The 23,828-nt window shown below is 51.3% G+C and overlaps 1 protein-coding gene across 1 annotated transcript in view; it reads left to right on the top strand.

Moving 5' to 3' along the window:
- Positions 1 to 23,828, top strand: part of LOC144731165 (inositol 1,4,5-trisphosphate-gated calcium channel ITPR1-like) — a 233,752-nt gene that overhangs the window by 142,352 nt on the left and 67,572 nt on the right. Inside the window, exons 33-41 of the mRNA XM_078612129.1 lie at positions 163 to 283; positions 1,004 to 1,191; positions 2,453 to 2,601; positions 3,515 to 3,626; positions 8,227 to 8,392; positions 10,654 to 10,874; positions 14,187 to 14,376; positions 16,688 to 17,022; positions 20,350 to 20,550. Of these exons, the coding sequence (XP_078468255.1) occupies positions 163 to 283; positions 1,004 to 1,191; positions 2,453 to 2,601; positions 3,515 to 3,626; positions 8,227 to 8,392; positions 10,654 to 10,874; positions 14,187 to 14,376; positions 16,688 to 17,022; positions 20,350 to 20,550 (1,683 nt within the window). The remainder of the gene's footprint in view (positions 1 to 162; positions 284 to 1,003; positions 1,192 to 2,452; positions 2,602 to 3,514; positions 3,627 to 8,226; positions 8,393 to 10,653; positions 10,875 to 14,186; positions 14,377 to 16,687; positions 17,023 to 20,349; positions 20,551 to 23,828) is intronic.

Raw genomic sequence — 23,828 nt, 5'->3', positions numbered from 1 at the left:
TAGGTCAACAAAGTTGGCCGGGCGCGGTGCCAGCCACCAACCCCATCGCGCGCCGTGCCGGCCTTCGTGGGTGCTCGCTCGCTAAACAGCACTTGCCCCGACAGTCCGTCGAGGCTATACGTGTGGGGGGGGGGGAACTTTGCCTGTGCGTACGTGCGTCAGGCTCGCCAGCCGATCTTCGTGCAGCTGCTGCAGGGCGCCTTCCGCGTTTACCACTGCCCCTGGCCGTCGCTCGCTCAGAAGGCGTCCGTGGAGACCTGCATCAAGACGCTGTCGGACGTCGGTAAGCGACGCGCTTAACGGGAGCCAATTACCGTATCCCAGCCAAAAACCCCAAAGCTCGCGATCGGTGTCGATACAGTGACACGCACGGACCCCCTGAACTGCTTGGGGCATCAAAGCCATTCCCTTGGTTTGCTTGTGCCTAGCGCAGCCACTGCATGAGGGTTTCACCCGCTGGTTAATACGAAAAATTACGAAATTGAATTTATTTAACCCTTTCCCGTTCCGACGATGTAACGGTACGTCATCGGCTTTTCTTCCGGTTCCGTTCCGATGGCGTACGTGTTCGTCATCCAAACGAAACCGGTAGGAAAACGAAAATATAATAACTTCATCGGTACCGAGGCTCCCACAAGGCCATGCGGGAGGGCGTGTGGCGCAGTTTGGCGCCAGCTACCGTAGAGGGCAGTCGTGTCTCTAGAGTAAAATTAATGCTGAGCCGCTTGCCTGTCCCGAGATTCAGAGGTCAACGGGACTCCCACCCTGCAACTTGCAGACGCCCCGCCACGTGAAAGGGTTAAATGCCGTGTGGCGTCGCTCTCCGTCAGCGCTTTCAACCCGGCGTTTGACAAAAACGTTCGGAAAACCAAACTCCCCCACCGCTTTACCTTCCTAAGCCGCCTCGATCCACGCGCTCGTAAACCTGCCGAACCTCCTCGAACTGTCTTCCCTCCGCTCACCTCCGCAACCCCCGCCCCCCCACCGCCGCCGCCGCCCCCAGCGAAGAGCCGATCCATCGCGATCCCCGTGGACCTGGACAGCCAGGTGAACTCGCTGTTCCTCAAGCCGCACTCGCACCTCATCCAGAAGACGGCGCTCAACTGGAGGATGAGCGCCCGCAACCTCGCACGGAGAGAGTCCATGTCGGGCCTCTCGCTCGACTACCGACACATCATCGAGAGGCTGCAGGTGTTGTCCCGCTTCCCCCGCGCGCTTGCGCGCGTGCGCGTGCGTGTCGTTCCCCGTGTGCGTGTGTCGTTCCGGTAGTGTAGCGGTTAGCGGGGAGCGCTGTGAACCCGGCGACCCGAGTTCGATTCCCGCTCATGGCCAACACCGGTGACGATTATCCGAATCGGTTCTGGGTACACCACTCAAATGAGGGTACCTGGTGCGGTGTGTAAACATTGCAACAAGGGAGACAAAGGCGGCCGGGCGTGGTGTTGGACACCCACTCTCTCGTGTGCCATTCCATCCTTCATAGGTGCTCGCTAACAGCACTTGCCCCAATAGTCCGTTACAGGCTATACGGGGGATCTTTGTCGCTTTGTGTGTGTCGCTCCTCCTGTGTGTGTTCTGCATGTTCTGCATACCCACCATGCATCTATGTGGCGGATATTTAAACTTGGCCAGCGAGTATCCTCTACGCCACGATGCACCCGCGTGTGTCCCCACCGTCTCAACTCCTTGTGACCTCTTCTTGGTTCTTTCGGTAAAGTCACGTAGAATGGAAATAATACAATAATAAAAATTTAACATAATAAAATAATTCTCAACGCAAGCAGCCATCCTCAGGTGAAGAACAGGTCTGTCGGGAAGACAGCGTCTGAATGAGACGCTGTCTTCCCGACAGACCTGTTCTGAATGAGATGCTGTCTTCCCGACAGACCTGTTCTTCACCTGAGGACGGCTGCTTGCGTTGTGGCCGAAACGTCGTGAGAATTATTTTATTATTTGATATTTTTATTATTTTATTATTTCCATTCTACGTGACTTTACCGAAAGAACCAAGCAGTCACAAAAGCTTTAAATCTAAAAATCCATGTGACCTTGCATCCCAATGGTAATTGTCCACCAAATGAAAATGCTGCATTGACATTTGTGTGTGTGTGTGGTGTGTGTCTTCTTACAATCTCCCCCGAAGCCTCACTCGGTCTCCACGTCTTTTCCCAAGATGTGGCCTGCACTAAATTTTCCTCCAACCCTCAGAGGAATGGAGAGAAACTTTTATTGAATTTAATTTAAAATGTAATCGCCCCCACAGGATAATCGTGGTGGCAATCACGAGTCAGGGTTTCATTGGCGTGGGTCAAAGGTCACACAGAGCTCATCATCGACACCATTCCTTCTGGTCACAACGAGTCCTGATTCACCTTTGCGCCGCGAACATGAACGCGAGTCACCTTGCAATGTAGATTTTTTTTAAAGTTTTTTTTTATTATCCTGCCGGAAGGACATCGTGGCGACGCTGGAGGAGCAGCTGAGGCCGCTGGTGCAGGCGGAGTTGTCCGTCCTGGTGGACGTCCTCCACCGGCCGGAAATGCTCTTCCCGGAAGGAACGGACGTCCGGCAGAAATGTGAGAGCGGCGGATTTATCAGCAGGTGACCGCCACCACCACCACCACCCCCACTGCCACCACCACGAACACCACGACCACCACCACCGCCGTCGCCACCACCACCACCACCGCCACGGTCACGACCACCACGAACAGCACCGCCATCAACGCCATGAACACCGCCACCACCACCGCCACCACCACCTCGACCACCACCACCGCTGCCGCCACCACCAACATGACCACCGCCATCGCCACCATCACGAACACCACGATCAACTCGACCACCACCGCCGTTGCCACTGCCACGGTCACGACCACCACGACCAGCACCGCCATCAACGCCATGAACACCGCCACCACCACCGCCACCACCACCGCCACTGCTTAACGTCAGTGGAAAATGTCTGAACCAATCCTCGGCCTCTCGCTAGGTCGACTCATACTTGAATGAGTATCTGGTGCGGAGTGCTAGCTTCAGCGTGGGGGAGACAAAGGCGGCTGGGCGCGGTGCTCTCCATCCACCTGCCTCGCGCGCCTTGCCGGCCTAAATAGACGCTCGCTAACAGCACTTGGCCTAACGCTCCGTTGAAGGCTACATGAGGGGGGGGATCTTTTGTCTTTGTGCGCGCGTGCGCGTGCGTGTGTGTGTGTGCTTGAGCGCTGTGCTATGAACCAGGCGAAACTGGTTCAATTCCCGCTCACAGCTAAAATCAGTGACGATTATTTGAACCGGCCCTGGGCCTCCCCTAGGTCGACTCAGCCTCAAATGAGTACCTGGTGCAGGGTGTAAACTTCGCCACGAGGGAGACAAAGGCGGTCGGGCGTGGTGCTGGCCACCCACCCCCTCGTGTACCGTTCCGGCCTTTATAGGTGCTCGCTAACAGCACTTGCCGCTACAGTCTGTTAAGGCTATATGGGGGATCTTTGCCTTTTATCTTTGTGCTTGTGTGCAGGCTGATTCGGCACACCAAGCAGCTGCTGGAGGAGAACGAGGAGAAGCTGTGCATCAAGGTGCTCCAGACTCTGCGGGAGATGCTGGCCAAGGACCGGGTCTACGGTGAAAAGGTAACCCGCCCGGCGAAATTCTCTCTCCGTCGTCGTCGTTGTCGTCGTCGTCATCATCAACAACAAAAAATAACACTATGAGACCTGCTTTACCAGTGGCAAAACATAGTAATAAGTTTTTACCCTTTCAACTGGTACAAAAACTGACACCTTTATACAAGGCATCATGTTTGCAATAACCACAACACAAGCAGTCAAAATGCAAACAAAAAGAAACAACTCTGATGATGATAACTGTCCTTGAAGTCGATTGGTCCACACCCGAGACAGCTTTTCTTAGAGCCCAGTCTCCATTGGTGTTGGACCAGATGACGCCAAAAGGCGTACAACTCAATTAACAGTGCACCATCAGAGCATTGAGAGCTCGGGGTAAGCACCTACACCATGAGACCTCCTTTGCATTTAGACTGCTTGTGTTGTGGTTATTGCAAACATGATGCCTCGTATAAAGGTGTCAGTTTTTGTACCAGTTGAAAGGGTAAAAACCTATTACTAACAAAAAATAATGCGCATGGATTCTCGCGACACGTCCAGCCCAAGCCCATATTTGTTCGAATCATGCAATTTCCCTCCAGCAGCTGCTTGTCGCACCACGCTGGCTGGGAGATGTTAACTACCTCGCCTGGTACACCGGAGGTCGTGGGTTCGATCCCGACCCTGACGCCTGGAGTTTGCGTGTTCCTCTCCCCGTGGTCGCGTCGATTTTTCTCCCGCTCCTTCAGTGTTTCCCTCCACATTTAGGCTCAACGTCACGCGTTTAGAGCATTTGGCTGCTACAAATGTCCACGTGGTGATGAGCCAGCTTCGTTGATCGTTCATTCGTGACGACCAGGTCGCTTCTGAATGAGAGCCACGTAGCTCGGTGGGCCTTACCTGGTAAAAAAAAAAGTATAATTCTAGATTTGAAGATTTCGTTACTGTAAGGATTCGTACTCTTAGGTTTTTTCGGAAAAGTCACGTAGGAAAATAATAATAAAATAATAATCATAATCTTCTTGGTTCTTTCGGTAAAGTCACGTAGAAGGGAAGTAATAAAATAATAAAAACAAAACGTAATAAAATAATATAATTCTCACGACGTTTCGGCCACAACGCAAGCGGCCGTCCTCAGGTGAAGAGGACGGCCGCTTGCGTTGTGGCCGAAACGTCGTGAGAATTATATTATTTTATTACGTTTTGTTTTTATTATTTTATTACTTCCCTTCTACGTGACTTTACCGAAAGAACCAAGAAGATGAATCCCTGCAGTCACGAAAGCTTTAAATCAAAAAATAATCATAATAATAAATGAAAATAACTCAATTAAATCACAACGTTTCGAAGACGGAGACTTGTGTTGCCTCCGAAACGTCGTGATTTAATTGAGCTATTTTCATTTATTATTATTTTATTTTATTATTATTATTATTTTACCTACGTGACTTTACCGAAAAAACCTAAGAGTATAAAAACAAGTATGGTTTTAATGTTTTACCAGCATGCGTTCTCGACTCCACGTCTTAATCTCTCTCTCTCTGTCTCACAATGCAGACAGAGAGAGAGAGTAAGACTTTCAGTTGCAACTGAGCTTCGATCCACAATTGTTCGTGTCTGGTCCAAAATATAAATATATATATATAAACGCGTTATTCCCCCAATGTATATTTTGTTTGTACTATCGGCATCCTGTCATGAGGGGGGAGAAAAAAAATCTATAATTGCGTAAAACTCAACGCGTGTATCAATTACAGTGCAGTCTTAAGCAGGACATATATATATGATAGGCGACGTGCTATGATGCTTCATAGCGCGTAACTGACAAAGGGTCATTGCCTGAAACGTCGCCTCTCAGAGATGTATTCCCGACGGTGTTGTTGATGAACGTGAGAACCCGATTTTAATTACAACTCAGTCTGTGTGAGCCTATGGGTCTCTGTGTGAGTCTATGGGTCGCTATGTGAGTCTATGGGTCTCTATGTGAGTCTATGGGTCTCTGTGTGAGTCTATGGGTCTCTATGTGAGTCTATGGGTCTCTATGTGAGTCTATGGGTCTCTATGTGAGTCTATGGGTCTCTATGTGAGTCTATGGGTCTCTGTGTGAGTCTATGGGTCTCTATGTGAGTCTATGGGTCTCTGTGTGAGTCTAGGGGTCTCTATGTGAGTCTATGGGTCTCTGTGTGAGTCTATGGGTCTCTGTGTGAGTCTATGGGTCTCTATGTGAGTCTATGGGTCTCTATGTGAGTCTATGGGTCTCTGTGTGAGTCTATGGGTCTCTATGTGAGTCTATGGGTCTCTGTGTGAGTCTATGGGTCTCAATGTGAGTCTATGGGTCTCTGTGTGAGTCTATGGGTCTCTATGTGAGTCTATGGGTCTCTGTGTGAGTCTATGGGTCTCTATGTGAGTCTATGGGTCTCTATGTGAGTCTATGGGTCTCTATGTGAGTCTATGGGTCTCTATGTGAGTCTATGGGTCTCTGTGTGAGTCTATGGGTCTCTATGTGAGTCTATGGGTCTCTGTGTGAGTCTAGGGGTCTCTATGTGAGTCTATGGGTCTCTGTGTGAGTCTATGGGTCTCTGTGTGAGTCTATGGGTCTCTATGTGAGTCTATGGGTCTCTATGTGAGTCTATGGGTCTCTGTGTGAGTCTATGGATCTCTATGTGAGTCTATGGGTCTCTATGTAAGTGCATGGATCTCTGTGTAAGCCATTGCCGATCGGACTGATTCCATCAACTCACTGGCGCTTGAGAACCCGGTTTTAATCACAACTCAGTCTCGATCACTCTGTGGGTCTCTGTCTAAGTCTGTGGGCCATTATGTAAGTCTATGGGTTGCTTTGTGTTGTCCTACGGGCGTCTCTGTGAATGTTATTTGGTGGCCGGGCTGAAACCCATCAAGGCGCGTTCCACTTGAGAAGCCGGTTTTCATCGGAGGCGGCTGATGGTGGTACCAGCTCAAGGCTCTTGAGCCACGGGGCCTAAACACATCAGTTAATTGATTATGGGAATCTCACATCTCAAACGAAACTCCGCTCGCCCCCCCTCACCCCCCCCACTATCGGCCAAAATCCAATAAAAACATCCGCCGCAAATGTGCCCCACTGAAGCATCCTTTTTGGAAGCCACTCGAAGTCTTTGGCAGGTTTCGATTTAAAGCTTTCGTGACTGCAGGGATTCATCTTCTTGGTTCTTTCGGTAAAGTCACGTAGAATGGAAATAATAAAATAACAAAATAAAACGTAATAAAATTATTCTCACGACGTTTCGGCCACAACGCAAGCAGCCGTCCTCAGGCAGGTGTCGTGACGAGGTTCTCCAAGATCCGACCACGGCGTCCGTCCGGTGCTCGCCAAGCTTGCACTGGATTTGCGGCGATCGAACGAATACGTAATGAGGCCGCACTCATTACACGCAAAGTGCTTGCCACAAGGAGCGTAAAGCATCACGCGAACTCCGCTCATCCTCGCAGCAGCGGATTTTGGCTAAGCATCAAACAAAGGCGGTGGTCACCGCATCGCGCGGCGCTTTCAGATGCGCTTCTGCGGCCGTCTGGAACGCTCTTCCGATATTAGGATGCCACTCGAGCAATGCACTTTTAAAACTGCTTCAGAACTGCTTTTTGTTATCCTTCCCCCGCACCTCCGATTAGCACGGTCGGCTACGTACGGCGCGAAAGAAGTTCAACGTACATAGCAAGGAACATCGAGTTTGATGGGAGGAAAAGAAAATGAAAGACCATAAATATCGCATCAACAAACGGCAAATTTTGTCTCAGCGCACACACGTACGTACACCACAAACACACGGATGAAGGTAAAGATCCCCCGTGTAGCCTACGCAAGCCGTCGGAGCAAGCGCTGTGAGCAAGCGCCTGCGAGAGTCAATACATGCCGCCCTGTCTCCCCGCCGATGATGCTCTTACAACACCGCAACCAGGCACTCGTTTTAGGCTGAGTCGACCTCGCAGTGGCCCAGGACCGGTTGCGGCCAATCTCCTCCGATGTTAACCGTTGTCCGAAATTGAACCCGCACCCCCGATTACCACGGTAGGCTTGCGTACGGCGCGAAAGAAGTTCAGCATGCGCACACACACACGCACACGTATACATACGGAGCGTCAAAAGTTCACTGGCAAGGAGGTCACGGGACAGACCCGGGTGCGACGGCGGTGGCAGTGGCGGCGGTGGCGCGTTGCAAATTAAAACAACGACGGTCGTCATCGTTGTTATTGCCCTTAATGTTGATGTTGTTGTTGGCGTTGTTGTTATTGTTGTTATGTTTCGATTTAAAGCTTTCGTGACTGCAGGGATTCATCTTCTTGGTTCTTTCGGTAAAGTCACGTAGAAGGGAAATAATAAAATATTTTATTATGTTTGATTTTTATTATTTTATTATTTCCCTTCTACGTGACTTTACTGAAAGAGCCAAGAAGATTGTTGATATTGTTAGTATTGTTGTTATTATTGTTATTATTTGTACTGTTACTGCTGTTATTGTTGTCACTGCTGTTATTGTTATCATTGTTGTTATTATTATAGTTGTTGTTATTACCGTTGCTATTATCGACATTGTTGTTATTGCCACTATGGCCATTGCTGTTACCGTTGTCACCGCCGCGTGAGCAGGGAGAGGCGCTGAGACAGACGCTGCTCAACCGCTACTACGGCAGCGCCAGCGGCGCGGGGGGCGGCCTCGCTCGCCGCGCCAGCATGGCCTACTACGTGAACGGGCCGCTCTCCGCCGCCGCCGCCGTCGCCGCCGCGAGCCGCCCCACCCCTCCGCACGTGCCAGGTGAGTCTCCCTGCTGAGCGCCGCTGAGTTGGGATGTGTCGGAGTGGGGGGCCGTGGTGGTGAGGAAACGTGTGTAGCCGTGGATGAGCTTCTTTCGGACCGTACGTAGCCAACCGTGAGTGGGTGAGTGAGTGGGAGAGTGGGTGGGTGAGTGGGTGGGAGAGTGAGTGGGTGAGTGGGTGGGTGAGTGGGTGGGTGAGTGGGTGGGTGAGTGAGTGGGTGAGTGAGTGGGAGAGTGGGTGGGAGAGTGAGTGGGTGAGTGGGTGGGAGAGTGAGTGGGTGAGTGGGTGGGTGAGTGGGTGGGTGAGTGAGTGGGAGAGTGAGTGGGTGAGTGGGTGGGAGAGTGAGTGGGAGAGTGGGTGGGTGAGTGAGTGGGAGAATGTATGTATGTTGAACTTCTTTCAGACTGTACGTAGCCAACCGTGAGTGGGTGAGTGGGTGGGAGAGTGGGTGGGTGAGTGGGTGGGTGAGTGAGTGGGTGAGTGTATGTATATTGAATTTCTTTCGGACTGTATGTAGACAACCGTGAGTGGGTGAGTGGGTGGGAGAGTGAGTGGGAGAGTGGGTGGGTGAGTGGGTGGGTGAGTGAGTGGGTGAGTGTATGTATATTGAATTTCTTTCGGACTGTATGTAGACAACCGTGAATGGGTGAGTGGGTGGGTGAGTGAGTGGGAGAGTGGGTGGGTGAGTGGGTGGGTGAGTGAGTGGGTGAGTCTATGTATGTTGAACTTCTTTCGGACCGTACGTAGCCAACCGTGAGTGGGTGAGTGGGTGGGTGAGTGAGTGGGTGAGTGTATGTATGTTGAACTTCTTTCGGACTGTGCGTAGCCAACCGTGAGTGGGTGAGTGGGTGAGTGAGTGGGTGAGTGGGTCAATGAGTGGGTGGGTGAGTGTATGTGTGTATGTTGAACTTCTTTCGGACTGTGCGTAGTCAACCGTGAGTGGGTGAGTGGGTGAGTGAGTGGGTGAGTGGGTCAATGAGTGGGTGGGTGAGTGTATGTGTGTATGTTGAACTTCTTTCGGACTGTGCGTAGTCAACCGTGAGTGGGTGAGTGGCTGAGTGAGTGGGTGAGTGGGTCAATGAGTGAGTGGGGGAATGTAATAGTGTATCTATGTTGAATTTCTTTCGGACCGTGCGTAGCCAACTGTGCATGAGTGGGTGAGTGGGTGGGTTAGTGAGTGGGAGAGTCTATGTATGTTGAACTTCTTTTGCACCATACGTAGCCAACTGGGCCAATTGAAGGTGTGGAAAACGTGCCTGCCATCCATCCTGGGATTAAGCTGCAGGCTAGAATACAGTGTACGGAGTTCACAGGTCCTTTGCAAGATCTGGACGCGGTCTCCATCATCGGTGAGCTCCTCCAGCAGGCAAGGCTGCATTGGCTGGGCCATGTAGCCTGCACGTCCATCCACCGCATGTCCAAACAGTTTTTGTTTGGCCAGATAGAGAGGACTAAATGGGCACGGCACGGGCTAGAGAAGAGATGGAGTGATGTGGTACAGGAGGACGTGGAGCTGAGTGGACGTGCCCATGACTGGTACCAGCGGTGTCAAGATCGGCCTCTATGGAGGAGGTTCGTCAAGGACGCTGCTACTGAGCAGTCAAAGGCAGTCGCCCTCCAACAAAAACGGAGGGCGGAGGAGCGACGCCGGGCATCTAAAACACAGCGAGTTGGCACAGTTGGCGGCACGGGTGGTGCATCTGCCGGTCATCTCGGTCAGTCAGCCCACGGCACCTGCTGGGTCTGTGACCTCCCCACCAGCGAACCTTCGGCGCGTCACGTGATGTCCTCGTAGTGCACCTGGCAGGACGCACGGCGGCCGGTGTTGTGTAGCGTGCCGCGTTTGTCTATGTGTTGCGTGTTAGTGAGTGTGTGTGCACGTGTTTGTGAGAGAGAGAGAGAGCATGCTGGCGTGTCATCTGTGACAGTATGTTCGCGCATGTGTGCCCGTCAGACCGTGCGTGTGTGTGCCTGTGTGTGCGTGTGCATGTGCGTGTGTGTGCGCGTGCGTGTGTGTGCGTGTTTTCTGTGTCACACCGTTTGACGCATCGTGTCGTCGTGCGATCCTCAGGCGAGCAGTCTCCCCCGCTCGCCGTGACCTTCAGCGTCCCTCCCTCTCCCTCCTTCCCTGCCTCCCTCCCTCATCTCGCTCCCTCCTCGTCTCCCTCCCTCCCTCCTCGATCGTCAACCGCCGTGGCCACCGTGGCGGCCGTTGTGGCCGCCCCCCTCACCGCTGCCCCCTCCGCCCCACCCCACCAGGCCTGGGCGCGGTGGCGGCGCTGCAGGAGCATCACCTGCAGCAGCAGCAGCAGCACCGGCGCGCCGACATGACGCTGGTGGAGGTGCAGTGCCACCTGGAGAGGGAGGGGGCGGCCGACCTCGTCATCGACCTCATCATGGGCGCCGCCAGCGACCGGGTCTTCCACGAGACCATCCTCCTCGGCATCGCGCTGCTCGAGGGCGGCAACACCACCATACAGGTGGGCCGGCCACACCGCCATACAGGTGGGTCGGCCACAACGCCATACAGGTGGGCCGGCCACACCGCCATACAGGTGGGCCGGCCACACCGCCATACAGGTGGGCCGGCCACAACGCCATACAGGTGGGCCGGCCACAACGCCATACAGGTGGGCCGGCCACACCGGCATACAGGTGGGCCGGCCACACCGCCATACAGGTGGGCCGGCCACAACGCCATACAGGTGGGCCGGCCACACCGCCGCTGCGGAAGGCTGCCGCGAAACAAACACGTGAACATCTTCTTGGTTCCATGGGAACCTCATTTGGCAGTAAAAATATGATAATTGTTTTTTTACCCTTCTATCTGGCAACAAAACTGACACCTTTTTTTTACAAGGAGTCATGTTTGCATAGACCACAATACCTGCAGTCGTAATGCAAACAAAAGGCATAACTTTGATAATGTATGCACTGTCCTTGAAGTTGATTGGTCCACACCCGAGACAGCTTTCCTTAGAGCCTAGTCTCACATGGTTTGGACCAGATGATAAGGTGTCAGTTTTGTTGCCAGATAGAAGGGTAAAAAAACAATTATCATATTTTTTACTGGCAAATGAGGTACCAATGGTGTAAATGCTTACCCCGAGCTCTCATACTATGATGGTGCATTGTCTTTGAGTTGTGCGCCTTTTGGCGTCATCTGGTCCAACCCATGTGAGACTAGGCTCTAAGGAAAGCTGTCTCGGGTGTGGACCAATCAACTTCAAGGACAGTGCATACAGAGTTATGTCTTTTGTTTGTATTATGACTGCAGGTATTGTGGTCTATGCAAACATGACTCCTTGTAAAAAGGTGTCAGTTTTGTTGCCAGATAGAAGGGTAAAAAAACAATTATCATCTTCTTGGTTCTTTCGGTAAAGTCACCTGAAGACGGCTGCTTGCGTTGTGGCCAAAACGTCGTGAGAATTATTTTATTATCTTCTATTTTTATTATTTTATTACTTCCCTTCTACATGACTTTACCGAAAGAACCAAGAAGATGAATCCCTGCAGTCACGAAAGCTTTAAATCGAAAAATGTGAACACTTAATGTGGGACCGTTCGTTTTTATTGGAGAAAGAACGGATAACACTGGTCAACACACTTTTTCTGACTCTCAGTTCTTTAGGTAAAGTCACCATGTAGGTAAAAAATGAAATTAAAATTAATTAAAAATAAAAAACAATAAAATCACGACGTTTCGGAGGCAACACAAGCTTCTGTCTTCAGGTGAAACTGTCACAGCAAAAAATCTGTATCAAGTGGAGAGAAGTCCCAAGAGGCAGAGGTGGGACACAGTCATTGTTATGCAAGTCCAAGTCGAGTCGCAAGTCATCAAATTCATGACTCGAGTCTGACTCGAGTCCAAGTCACATGACTCGAGTCCACATCTCATAGGTGGGACAAAGTCATTGTTATGCAAGTCCAAGTCGAGTCGCAAGTCATCAAATTCATGACTCGAGTCTGACTCGAGTCCAAGTCACATGACTCGAGTCCACACCTCTGCCAAGAGGTACAAACTTATATATAGAGGTTAAGGGGGGGAGGAGCCAGGAAGGGCCGCGGGAGAGGAGGAGTTGTGAGATGGTCAGTACTGCTGCTGGAACTGAGCCTTTGTAATGTAGATGGCATATGTAGATAAGCCAGCTAGGATTAAGCCGCCTTTTGTTATGCTTTTTCTGGCATAAGGTATTCCAACGGTCTTAAGGTAATTTTGGGGTGCTGATTCCAAATCTGGCATCAGTCGTTGTCTATCACATCAGGTTTTTGAGATATCAAATATTGCATTTTCAATAAAAACTGCAGAAGAAAAATATTAAATAAATGTGGATATCTACATACAATTATATTATAAACACACTATCCTAAAAATACAGCACCATATTTTAACACTAAAGCAGTCACTGACTCGCAACAACTTGCAATCATAAGTGACAGAGTTAATTTCGGGTAAAATCAATGAAAATGGGGTATGCCGATAGCAAAAAAATGAGATGTGATAGAGCAAATCTGAGATCAGATTTGGAATCAGCACCCTGAAATTAAAAGTCCAGGCCAGAAAAAAAGTTTTTTTTTTGTTGACCAGTGTAATGATACGCCGTAACGTAATAACAAATGCAACGTTAATAGCTTCACAAAGTCAAAGAGTCTCCACTCGATCGCCATCGTCGTCAACGCTACGCCTGGAATCTTCCCCAGGTGGTCTCCAGAGGCCGGAGGAGGCACATTTCTCGTGGCGTTGTTGAAAATTCTCAGAAATGTTGAAATAAATTTGAAGCACCCTGTGTATGGGAACCCGCCGCAACACTGTAGCACAGGTGCAGCATAGCATATTCTTATACAGGGAAATTTTGTTTTAAATACGGGCAAAACAATTGTTTTGTCTGTTTGTTTGTGTTTCTCCCATGTGATGCGACAGTAGGATGAACGTTGAGATTTATAAGTGGCACGGGGTGACCACTAATGTCTGAATTGGTATGCAATAAGGCAGGGCACTGATAACGGGTTGAGATGTATGGTATAGAGAAAGGACGGAATCAGCACAATACATGACACCTACTCACCCCTCCATTCACTCTCTCACCTTCTCGCCCATCCATTCACTTTCTCACCTACTCATCCATACACTCACTCTCTCACCTACTCACCCATACACTCACCCTCTCACCTACTCATCCATACACTCACTCTCTCACCTACTCATCCATACACTCACCCTCTTACCTACTCATCTATACATTCACTCTGTCACCTACTCACCCATACACTCACTCTTTCAGCTACTCACCCATACACTCACTCACTCATCTATACACTCACTCTCTTACCTACTCATCCATACACTCACCCTCTCACCTACTCATCCATACACTCACTCACCTTCTCACCACTCCACTTCCAGAAGGCCGTGTGGCTGACGGGTTGTCTCAGAAATAATTTTGATGTTCGTTCGGAGGGACGGATGGATAAGTGACAGAGACGTCCGCTGATTTACGTTATCAATCGCACCCGTGACCCTTTTACGTATAATCTAGATCTTAAGTTTTCGTGACTGCAATGACCCATACTTTTTAGTTCTTTTGCTAAAGTCACGTAGGTATAAAATAAAACAAATGTAAAATAAAACAAAAATAAAAATAAATCAAATCACGACGTTACGTATGTACGTTGAACTTTTGTCGCACCGTACGTAGCCAACCTCGCTCAAGCGGAGGTGCGGATCCTTGATGATGATGCTGATGATCCTTGCGTTGATCTTCGCGTTGATCTTCACGTCTCCCTCCCTCCAGCACTCGTTCTTCCGCCGCCTGACGGAGGACCGCCGCTCCGAGTGCTTCTTCCGCGTCTTTCACGAGCGCATGAAGGCCGCGCAGCAGGAGATCAAGGCCACGGTGACCGTGAGCGCCAGCGAGCTCGGGGGCCGGCGCCGTGACGACGAGAGCCCACCGGAGAGAGAGCCGCTCATCCGCCGCCGACGTAGTAAGGGGGTGGGGGGGCGGTTTGGCGGATGCTCAGGGTTCAGAGGTCAGAGACATGATAATTGTTTTTTGACCCTTTTATCTGGCAACAAAACTGACACCTTTTTTTACGAGGAGTCATGTTTGCATAGACCACAATACCTGCAGTCATAATGCAAAAAAAACCATAACTCTGATAATGTATGCACTGTCCTTGAAGTTTACTGGTCCACACCCGAGACAGCTTTCCTTAGAGCCTAGTCTCACATGGGTTGGACCAGATGACGCCAAAAGGCGCACCATTATCAGAGTTATGTTTTTTGTTTGCATTATGACTGCAGGTATTGTTGTCTATGCAAACATGACTCCTCGTAAAAAAGGTGTCAGTTTTGTTGCCAGATTAAAGGGTAAAAAAACAATTATCATATTTTTTACTGGCAAATGAGGTACCAATAGTGTAAATGCTTACCCCGAGCTCTCAGGTCAGAGAAACTCGGTATGTTGATCAAAATTTAGTTTTCGTTCACCGCAAGTTCCGACCGTGTCCATCCGGTGCTCGCTGAACTGGATTATTGACCGCTGAATGAAAGTATTATGAGGTCGCACTCATTTGCATGCAAATGTCTTGCCACAAATGAACCACGATACCTCGCTGATCTCGTCATGGAGCATAAGCCGTCGTCACGCGAACTCCGGTCATCCTCGCAGCAGCGGCTTTTGGCTAAACATCGGACGAAGACGGTGGCCGCATCGCCCGGCGCTTTCTGATGTGTTTCTGCGGCCGTCTGGAACGCTCTTCCTTCCGATATTCGGGAGTCACTGGGAGCTTTGCACTTTTAAATCTGAATTGAAAACGAATTTCTCTTAGAACTGAGTTTTGTGTTTAGTTTGTTATCCATCCCCCGCACCTCCGATAAGCACGGTTGGCTACGTACGGCGCAAAATAAGTTCAACGTAAATACACACAAACATTTAGACTTGGGGTATCCGATGGGCTACGTCTCTCGTTGTCACAGATGTCGGGAGTTGCACGGATGAGCCTAGATACTGAGCCGGTCACCGCTTGAGATCACAGCCGCTGTGCGTGTGGACCGGGTTCTCGAGTGACAGGCTCACGGACTTACGTAGGGTGATGATGATGATGATGAGACCGATTGATTCATGGACTCACATAGAGCCCACACAATGGCATGAGGAGGCTTTCATCCAGCAGTGGAATGATCATGGCTGATGATGATGAGATGCTGATGATGATGATGACGCATACAAACTCGCAAAGACACCCGCCGACTCCCATGGAGACCTGCTCACGACACTCATCAGTGGCGAGCAATATTCGTACTCTCAGTTTTTTCGGTAAAGTCACGTAGGCAAAAAAATGAAATTAAAATTAATAAAAAATAAAATAATAAAAATCACGACGTTTCGGAGGCAACACAAGTCTCCGTCATCAGGTGGGACCGTCACAGCCAGATTTGCTGTATCAAGTGAGGCAGGGATTCCAAGATGCAAGCTCTTAAATACAAGTTAAGGGGGAGGAGAGGGGGGGGGGGGAGATTATCAGAATGTGGTCGTCAATGAAGCAATATTTGGCTGCTATACGTTAATGAGACACTTCGTTGAGCTATCATTTGTGATAGCCAGCTCACTTCTGGAGAAGAGCGAAATAGCTCAGTGGGCCTCACCTGGTGAGAATAAAAAAGTTATATATTTCGTCGCTCCATCTCAACGGATGCCGTCCCGACACGACACCAACTCGAATGATCAGAATCAGAAAGGGTTGTATTCGCCATGAAAGTTTGCACAGACAAGGAATTTACTATGGCAGGAAAGTGCATACATTCAACATGTAGGAATCTTAAAACTTAAATAAGTGTTATACAGTCTAACTATACTAAAATTACAAAGTCTAACTAATACTAAGGGGCTAAACTATGTTGAATTTTGAATAAGTATACAATATAAAATGTAAACTAGCCGTAATATACAATCTTAAAATACAAAAATACAAATAGGGTAGCATGTTGTAAATATGGCAAGGTGTAATTTTGTAGATAAAATGGTAAAGTAAGTGTAAGAGTTATTTTAAGTGTAAAAGTCATTTTAAGTGTAAAAGTCATTTTAAGCCCTTGGCCTTGTTGAAGTTGAAGAGGCCAGCAGCGGATGGGAAGAAACTGTTTTTGTGACGTGAGGTTTTGGTCCTGATGGACCGCAGCCTTCTGCCGGAGGGGAGTAGCATAACATTTAAAATAAAAAAAATGGTTTTGTTAAATTTTCTGTTCGAGACTATACGTGGGATCTTTGTCTTCGCGTGCGTGCGTTGCGTGCGTCAGTGAGGAGTTCGGTCGCGGGCATAAGCGAGGAGATGCGCGATCAGCTGGCCGAGGCCACCGTCGCCACCCAGAAGGCCTTCAGCCACTACCGGCGGGGTCGCGACCTCGACCCGGACGACGCGGCCGTCGCGGCGGGCAGCATCGCCGGCGGCGGAGTCGTCGGCGGAGTCGGCGGGGGCCCCATCGTGGGCGGCGGGGGGGGGCTCGGGGGAGGGGGGGCGGGGGCCCTTGGCGCGACGCGAGACGACGGAGAGATGAGCCCCGTTGTGGTCATCATGGAGCCCATCTTGCGCTTCCTGCAGCTCATGTGCGAGAACCACAACAGGGACCTGCAGGTGAACACCGCCCGCCCGCACGTCCCGCGCGTGTTAATGACCCGCCACGGTGCGTCGCGCGTCCGGTAGCAGCTGGGCCCCATCCTAAATGAAAACTCTTTTTTGTATTATTTATTTCTAGATTTGAAGCTTTCGTGACTACAAGGATTCATACTCTTAGTTTTTTCGGTAAAGTCACGTAGGTAAGAAATGAAAATAAATTAATAAAAATAAAATAATAAAAATCACGACGTTTAGGAGGCAACACAAGTCTCCGTCATCAGGTGGGACCGTCACAGACAGATTTGCTGTATCAAGTGGGCCTCACTTGACGGAGACTTGTGTTGCCTCCAAAACGTCGTGATTTTTATTATTTTATTTTTATTAATTTTTATTTAATTTTTTACCTACGTGACTTTACCAAAAAAAACAAAGGGTATTATTTATTTATTTAAAAAAAAAATTCCGGGTGAAGGCCGCTGAGATATATCGGCCCTTTTTCAGAGGCGACCTTGGCCCATCGCACGTGACGATAGCTTTTCGTCGTCGAAGTGGCTTGCACCACCACCATCATTATCATCGCACGTGCCGATTTGTAGTCGCAGCCAATTACTCTAAACGCGCATTTCTAAAAACGGAGGAGCCCGGAGAAAAATCCACAGAGAGAGAGAGATCACGCGGACTCCAAATATACAACGACAGGCATCGTCAGGGTCAGGAATCGAACCCATGACCTCCTGCGTACCAGGCAAGGGTGATAACATTCTCTTTGGTTCTTTCGGTAAAGTCACGTAGGCGAGTTCAACTCCTGCTTTGGCGTTGACTCAGCCCCATCATCCATCGTGCGCCGATCCGCCGTTGAATGGCTGCTCGCTGTATCGGCGCTCTCTCCAACGGTCTTACGTAGCCTACGCAGGGGCTCTTTGTCTGTGTGTTGCGTGCTTTTGTGTGTGTGTCAGAGGTCGCAATCGGGTACCCGATACCCATACCCTACCCGATACCCGGCTACCCGTACCCGGCCGGGTACGGGTACGGGTAGCTGTTTGCGACCCTGGTGCGGCCGGGTACGGGTAGGCCGTGAGTCACTGGTGAGTAACCGTTTGTCACTCATTTCGGGTAGGGTACGGGTAGGGAACGGGTAGCCGTACCCGGCCGGGTACGGGTACGGGCACCCATTTGCGACCCTGGTGCGGCCGGGTACGGGTACGGGTAAGGAATCAAAACCCGTTTGCGACTTCTGATGTGTGTGCGTGTATATGACATACGTTTATATGTGTATGTAGATTCGTGTGTGTGTGTGAATGTGAATGCGGGCGCCACAAAGAATCTTGCCTGGTACGCAGGAAGTCATGGGTTCGATTCCGGAGCGGTGGTGTAGCGGTTAGCGTTACGCTGCGCTACGAACCTGGCGACCAGGGTTCGATTTCCGCCGTTTACGATTATCTGAACCGGTCCTGGGCCTCCCCTAGGTCGACTCAGCCTCAAATGAGTATCCGGTGCGATGTGCAAACATCGTCACTAGGGAAACAAAGGCGACCGGGCGTGGTGTTGGCCATCCGACCCCTCGTGTGCCGTGCCGGCCTTCATAGGTGCTCGCTAACAGCACTTGCCCCAACAGTCTTATTTTTTAAAAAAACATGCTGGGGATCTTTGTCTTTGTAGAGGGGCATGTAAAAATCGCCATGGGGGAGACAAAGGTGGTCGGGCGTGGTGCTGGGCGTGCCGGCCTTCATAGGAGCTCGCTGACGGCACTTTGCCACGAAATTATGTTAATGCTCTTTGGGGGGGGATCTTTGTTTAGTAAAAGTAAATGTTCTGTTTTTTTAAAGCAGCCGAGAGTCAAATCGAGACTGAAAGACTATTTCTCAAACGAGAACAAATGTCACACAAGTACACACATAACTGTTACAAATTACAGCGAATGCTAAGGCATGACAAATTAAATTAAGCAGAACGTAACGAGTACAAGATTAAACTTGCAAGCAACATAGGAGCGAGATTAAATTAAATTTAAACCAAAATTTAATACAATTTTAAGTGCGAGTCCAGTGTACAGCTACATTGCCTTTGTCTCTGTGTGTCTGTGTGTGTCTGTGTGTCTGTGTGTGTGTGTCTGTGTGTCTGTGTGTGTCTGTGTGTGTCTGTGTGTGTCTGTGTGTGTGTCTGTGTATCTGTGTGTGTGTGTCTGTGTGTGTCTGTGTGTGTGTCTGTGTGTGTGTCTGTGTGTGTGTTTGTGTGTCTATGTGTCTGTGTGTGTGTCTGTGTATCTGCGTGTGTGTGTGTGTGTCTGTGTGTGTCTGTGTGTGTTTGTGTGTGTGTCTGTGTGTATCTGTGTGTGTCTGTGTGTGTCTGTGTGTATCTGTGTGTGTCTGTGTGTATCTGTGTGCACGTAGGTCTGTGTGCGTGCATCTGGGGTGCGACAGGGAGGTCTTCTGGCCCCTAAACTATTTAACATTTTCTTTGACCACGTAGTTCAATAAGCTTTCCATTGAGGTACCATCTGGCTTGGATACAATGAGAGGCTGATTGAAACCCGAATGTGGTCAATGGATGGATCCCTATTGGTCAACCATATATATGTGGATGATCTGGCGATCGCTGCCCACTCTGACAAGGAGTTGGAGGTACTAATGCTGCACCTGGCGCATGCTACTAAGAGATGGGGCTTTGTACCATCATTCCCACACAAGGAAAGCGTCTGCCCTGGGTACTTGATGTGATCAAATGCTCCCCTCTCACAACTCCCCCATTGCGTGGTGGGGCTCGCGACCACTTGGAGCCCTCTGAGGGCGGTTGCCACTCTGCGTCCACCTCCGTGCACCGAGCTGGCCTTAATAGGTGCTCGCTAACGTCGCGTTCCCCAACGGCCTGTTAAACGGCACACGAGGAACCCGTTGCAACGCGCGTCAGCACCAACCCCCTTGCCCACCCCAGCGATCCTACCAACCTCGCCGACCCCCTCTCTAAACCCCACCGTGACCTCACCCTGACCTCACATTGACTCCACCTTTGACCCCCCCCCCCCCCCACCGAGAGCCCACAATGCCACGTAATCACCAACCGAGACCTTTGACCCCACCGAACTCACAAGCGTCCCCAATGAACTCATTGACGGCAGGGACCGTGGGGTCAAAGGTCTCCCCCCCCCCCACTTTGATCCCAGCTCGATTCCTCTATTCCAAGATCCCACCGAACCCCTCCTCCGACCTCAGGGCACCAATCGACCTCACGAACCTCCCCAAGCTCGCCGCGACCCCCCCTCTAACCCCGCCAAACTCTCACCAATCGCCCTCCGACCTCACCGACCAGCTGCCACCACCTCCCCTCCCACCCCTCTCGCCGAGACAGAACCTCCTGCGCTGCCAGAGCAACAAGACCAACTACAACCTGGTCTGCGAGACGCTGCAGTTCCTCGACTGCATCTGCGGCAGCACCACGGGCGGCCTGGGCCTGCTGGGCCTCTACATCAACGAGCGCAACGTGGGCCTCATCAACCAGACGCTGGAGAGCCTCACCGAGTACTGCCAGGGGCCCTGCCACGAGAACCAGGTGGGTGGTGGTGGCCGCGACCGCCTCCCAACCCCCTTCTCGATGTTCCCGTCGAGCCGGCCCGGTAGCGGTTGCCATGGCGGTGGTGGCCGCCCGCGTGGGCAAATGCTGTAGACAAAGGCGGACGGGCAGGGCCAGAACCATGCCCGGCCGCCTTTGTCTCCCCGAGTGGCGATGTTTACACGCCGCACCAGGTGCTCGTTGGAGGTTTAGTTTTCGGTCTCTGGGAGCCCCATGATCGGTTTGGGGCACCGTGCTGGCGAGGAGATGTGAACGACCTCGCCTGGTACGGAGGAGGTTGTAGGTTGGATCCCGACCCTGACGCCTGCTGTATATTTGGAGTTTGCGTGTCTCTCTCTCTCATCATCATCACGGTGGCGAGATGTTAACTACCTCGCCTGATATGGAGGAGGTTGTAGGTTGGATCCCGACCCTGACGCCTGCTGTATATTTGGAGTTTGCGTGTCTCTCTCTCTCATCATCATCACGGTGGCGAGATGTTAACTACCTCGCCTGATATGGAGGAGGTTGTAGGTTGGATCCCGACCCTGACGCCTGCTGTATATTTGGAGTTTGCATGTCTCTCTCTCTCTCCGTGGATTTTTGTTTTCTCCGGGTCCTGCGTTTTTTCCATCACGGTTGACAAACGTGCATTTAGAGTATTTTGGCTGCTATAAATTTCCACGCGATGATAAGCCGCTTCGTTGAGCTCACCGTTGTGATAGCCCGGTCGCTTCTGAGAAAGAGACTTGGGCCTTACACCTGGAGCAGAGCGGAGAGGTGCGACGCGTGGGGGGAGGGAAGAGAGAGACGAGAAGGCACGGGTAGTGAGAGGAAAAGGGTGGGAAAGGGAACGGAGAAACGGGGGCACACAGAGGTCAGGAGAGGTGAGGATGGGGAGGAAGAGGCTTCATCAGGGCCTCGATGCTGCTGCTGCTGCTGCACGGAGGAGCAGCATCGTCTGTTTTCACAGTGGGCGGCGACAGGGAAAAGGGGAGGGGTTCATTGTGGGGGTGGCCATACAGCAACCACGTGATTTATAGGAGGCTTGAGCTGATATATACACAGAAATATGGTTTACAAACTTTCAATTAACGGTTTTTCGCCCCCTCCCCCCCCCCGCTATTCCTCTGCAACGGTCGTTTTTCTTTTGTCGTTCTCGTCATTTGCGGATGTGATTAAGTTGAACACGGGGAGGCGACCGCAAGAGCTGGCGCGGTGCACGTTGCACTTGAGCAGAGCCATAGAGAGAGAGAGGGAGGGAGGGCAGAGCCAATGGCTAGCAAAACCAAGATGTTCATCATAAAAATATCTAGGTCAGGAGGCAGCCGATATCCGACTAACTCGGCGCAACAAATTTAATTGCCTCGAGGGGCAAAATGAAAAATATAACACGCCACGTGAACTGGAAGCAATTGATTCCTGCGCGCCTGATTCAATCCGTGCCGAATCGATTCCAATTGCCCGGCCCTTGCATCTCCCACTAAATGCCCCGGCGGGGGGCTTCCTCCTCCCTGCTGTGGTGTGGAGAGGTGTTGGGTGTAGTGGTGTGGCGTGGAGTGGTGTGGAGTGGCATGCTGTGGCCTGGAGTGGCGTGGCGTGGTGCGACGTTGGGTGGTGTGGTGTGGAGTGGTGTGGCTTGCTGTGGCGTGGTGCGGAGTTGCGTGGCGTGGTGTGGCGTGGCGTGGTGTGGAGCGACGTTGGGTGGTGTGGTGTGGAGTGGTGTGGCTTGCTGTGGCGTGGAGCAGAGTTGCGTGGCAATGAGTGGTTTGGTTGGCATGGGCCCTGGTAAGAGGGCATTAAATATTGGTCGTCGTCCCCCACCCTCCCTGTACAATTGATTCCCCTCTCCACAGCCAGCACTTGCAACCTTCCGGCCTTGCGGGCCTCAGCTGCAGCCGCACCGCCTGCGCACTCGATAGCCACGCCTGCCGGTGCCGTTGCTACCCGGCAGGCAGTGAAGGGCAGTGCAGCAGAACCCATGACCGTATCGTGCTCACCACCGTCGCCAACCCGCGCCGATCGGCACGGTGAAGCAAATATCCCCCATGTCTCGTGGGTGGGGTTGTGCGGGGGCTCATCCAGCAGTGTATTTTGACGCAGGGGCTGTTTGCGCGCACGACTCTGAGCCTCAAGAGTCCGTCCCCGGAACGTTCCCCCCGCCGCTCGGCGATTTTTCGAAGCGGCGGCTGCAGGAGGGGCCTCGCTCGCGAGCGCTGATTCCGCGCGGGTTTCAAGTTTCATGTTTTATTTATTAGGTGTAGCCCTGTGAGCCATTCGGTTCTTGAATTGGGTGCAACCGCATCAAACATAAAAACATGAACAAGAAAACATCTTAAAGTGACTATGTGCAAACAGAAAATCCAAGAAAAGGCAGCAAAATATTGCAGAAAAAACACCGCACACCAACGCTGTGTGCAAAAATCCCAGTGGGATGCAAGTCAAACAACAACAACCACAAGACAACTTAGATTAAGGCCATCAGTCTAACTCTGTACTACAACAAACAAACATGGCCAAACCAAAAAACTTTTCGAAAATCACCAAAATAAAGCCATAACAGCAATGAAACAGTGCAGGTCATAGGAACTGTGACCGAATTGTCACAATAAACGATGTAAACAACATGTACCACCAAACTCTGCAGCCTCGTCGCGTAACGCCTGACGGGCGAGGCAGGCGCTTGCTTGTGCCACTGGCCCGGCCGCTGCCGATGAGCGTTTATGATTAAGCGGCGAAGCCGGCCGCTCGCATCGCTCGCTCTCTCCCTTCGGGGAATATCCGTCGCGTCGGAATATCGATCGACTGACTGACCGTTTGATTTCTTGTTTTTTTCTCTTTCACACCTTCTCTCTCTCCCTCACGTGCTGGCGGGCGAGAGGAGTGAGAATTTCCATATTTTTAATATGTTCCTTTGGGAGTCAGACTTCCCTACCAACCACCCCCACACGTCCACCCGCCTCCCCTTCCCCCCCAACCGAGCTGTTCTGAGCGTCTAATCCGCCGCGAGCACGGCGGCTGATTGATACAGCGGCGCCATCGGTTCCCGTTGTAAATCAGCGGCGCTCGTATTGGATGCGGGCGGGCGTGATTTAGTGGCGGGCGGCGGTGGCCCGTCTTGTCCCTCCCGCTCGTTGAGCTTTTTTTTAAAAATAATTTTGCCTTCGTTTGTGGCGGCGGCGGTGGAAGTTGGCGGTGGGTTTCGATGCGAACTAGCGGAAACCTGGGCCCCAGGTCCCCCCGGCCCGCATCTCCCCCGGCCGTGGTCGACGTCGGTT

The sequence above is a fragment of the Lampetra planeri genome, chromosome 38 (assembly GCF_965212315.1).
Source record: "Lampetra planeri chromosome 38, kcLamPlan1.2.h2, whole genome shotgun sequence".
Classification (NCBI taxonomy): Eukaryota; Metazoa; Chordata; class Hyperoartia; order Petromyzontiformes; family Petromyzontidae; genus Lampetra; species Lampetra planeri.
The sequence above is the reverse complement of the archived record's forward strand: the minus strand, read 5'-3'. Positions and strand labels throughout refer to the sequence as shown.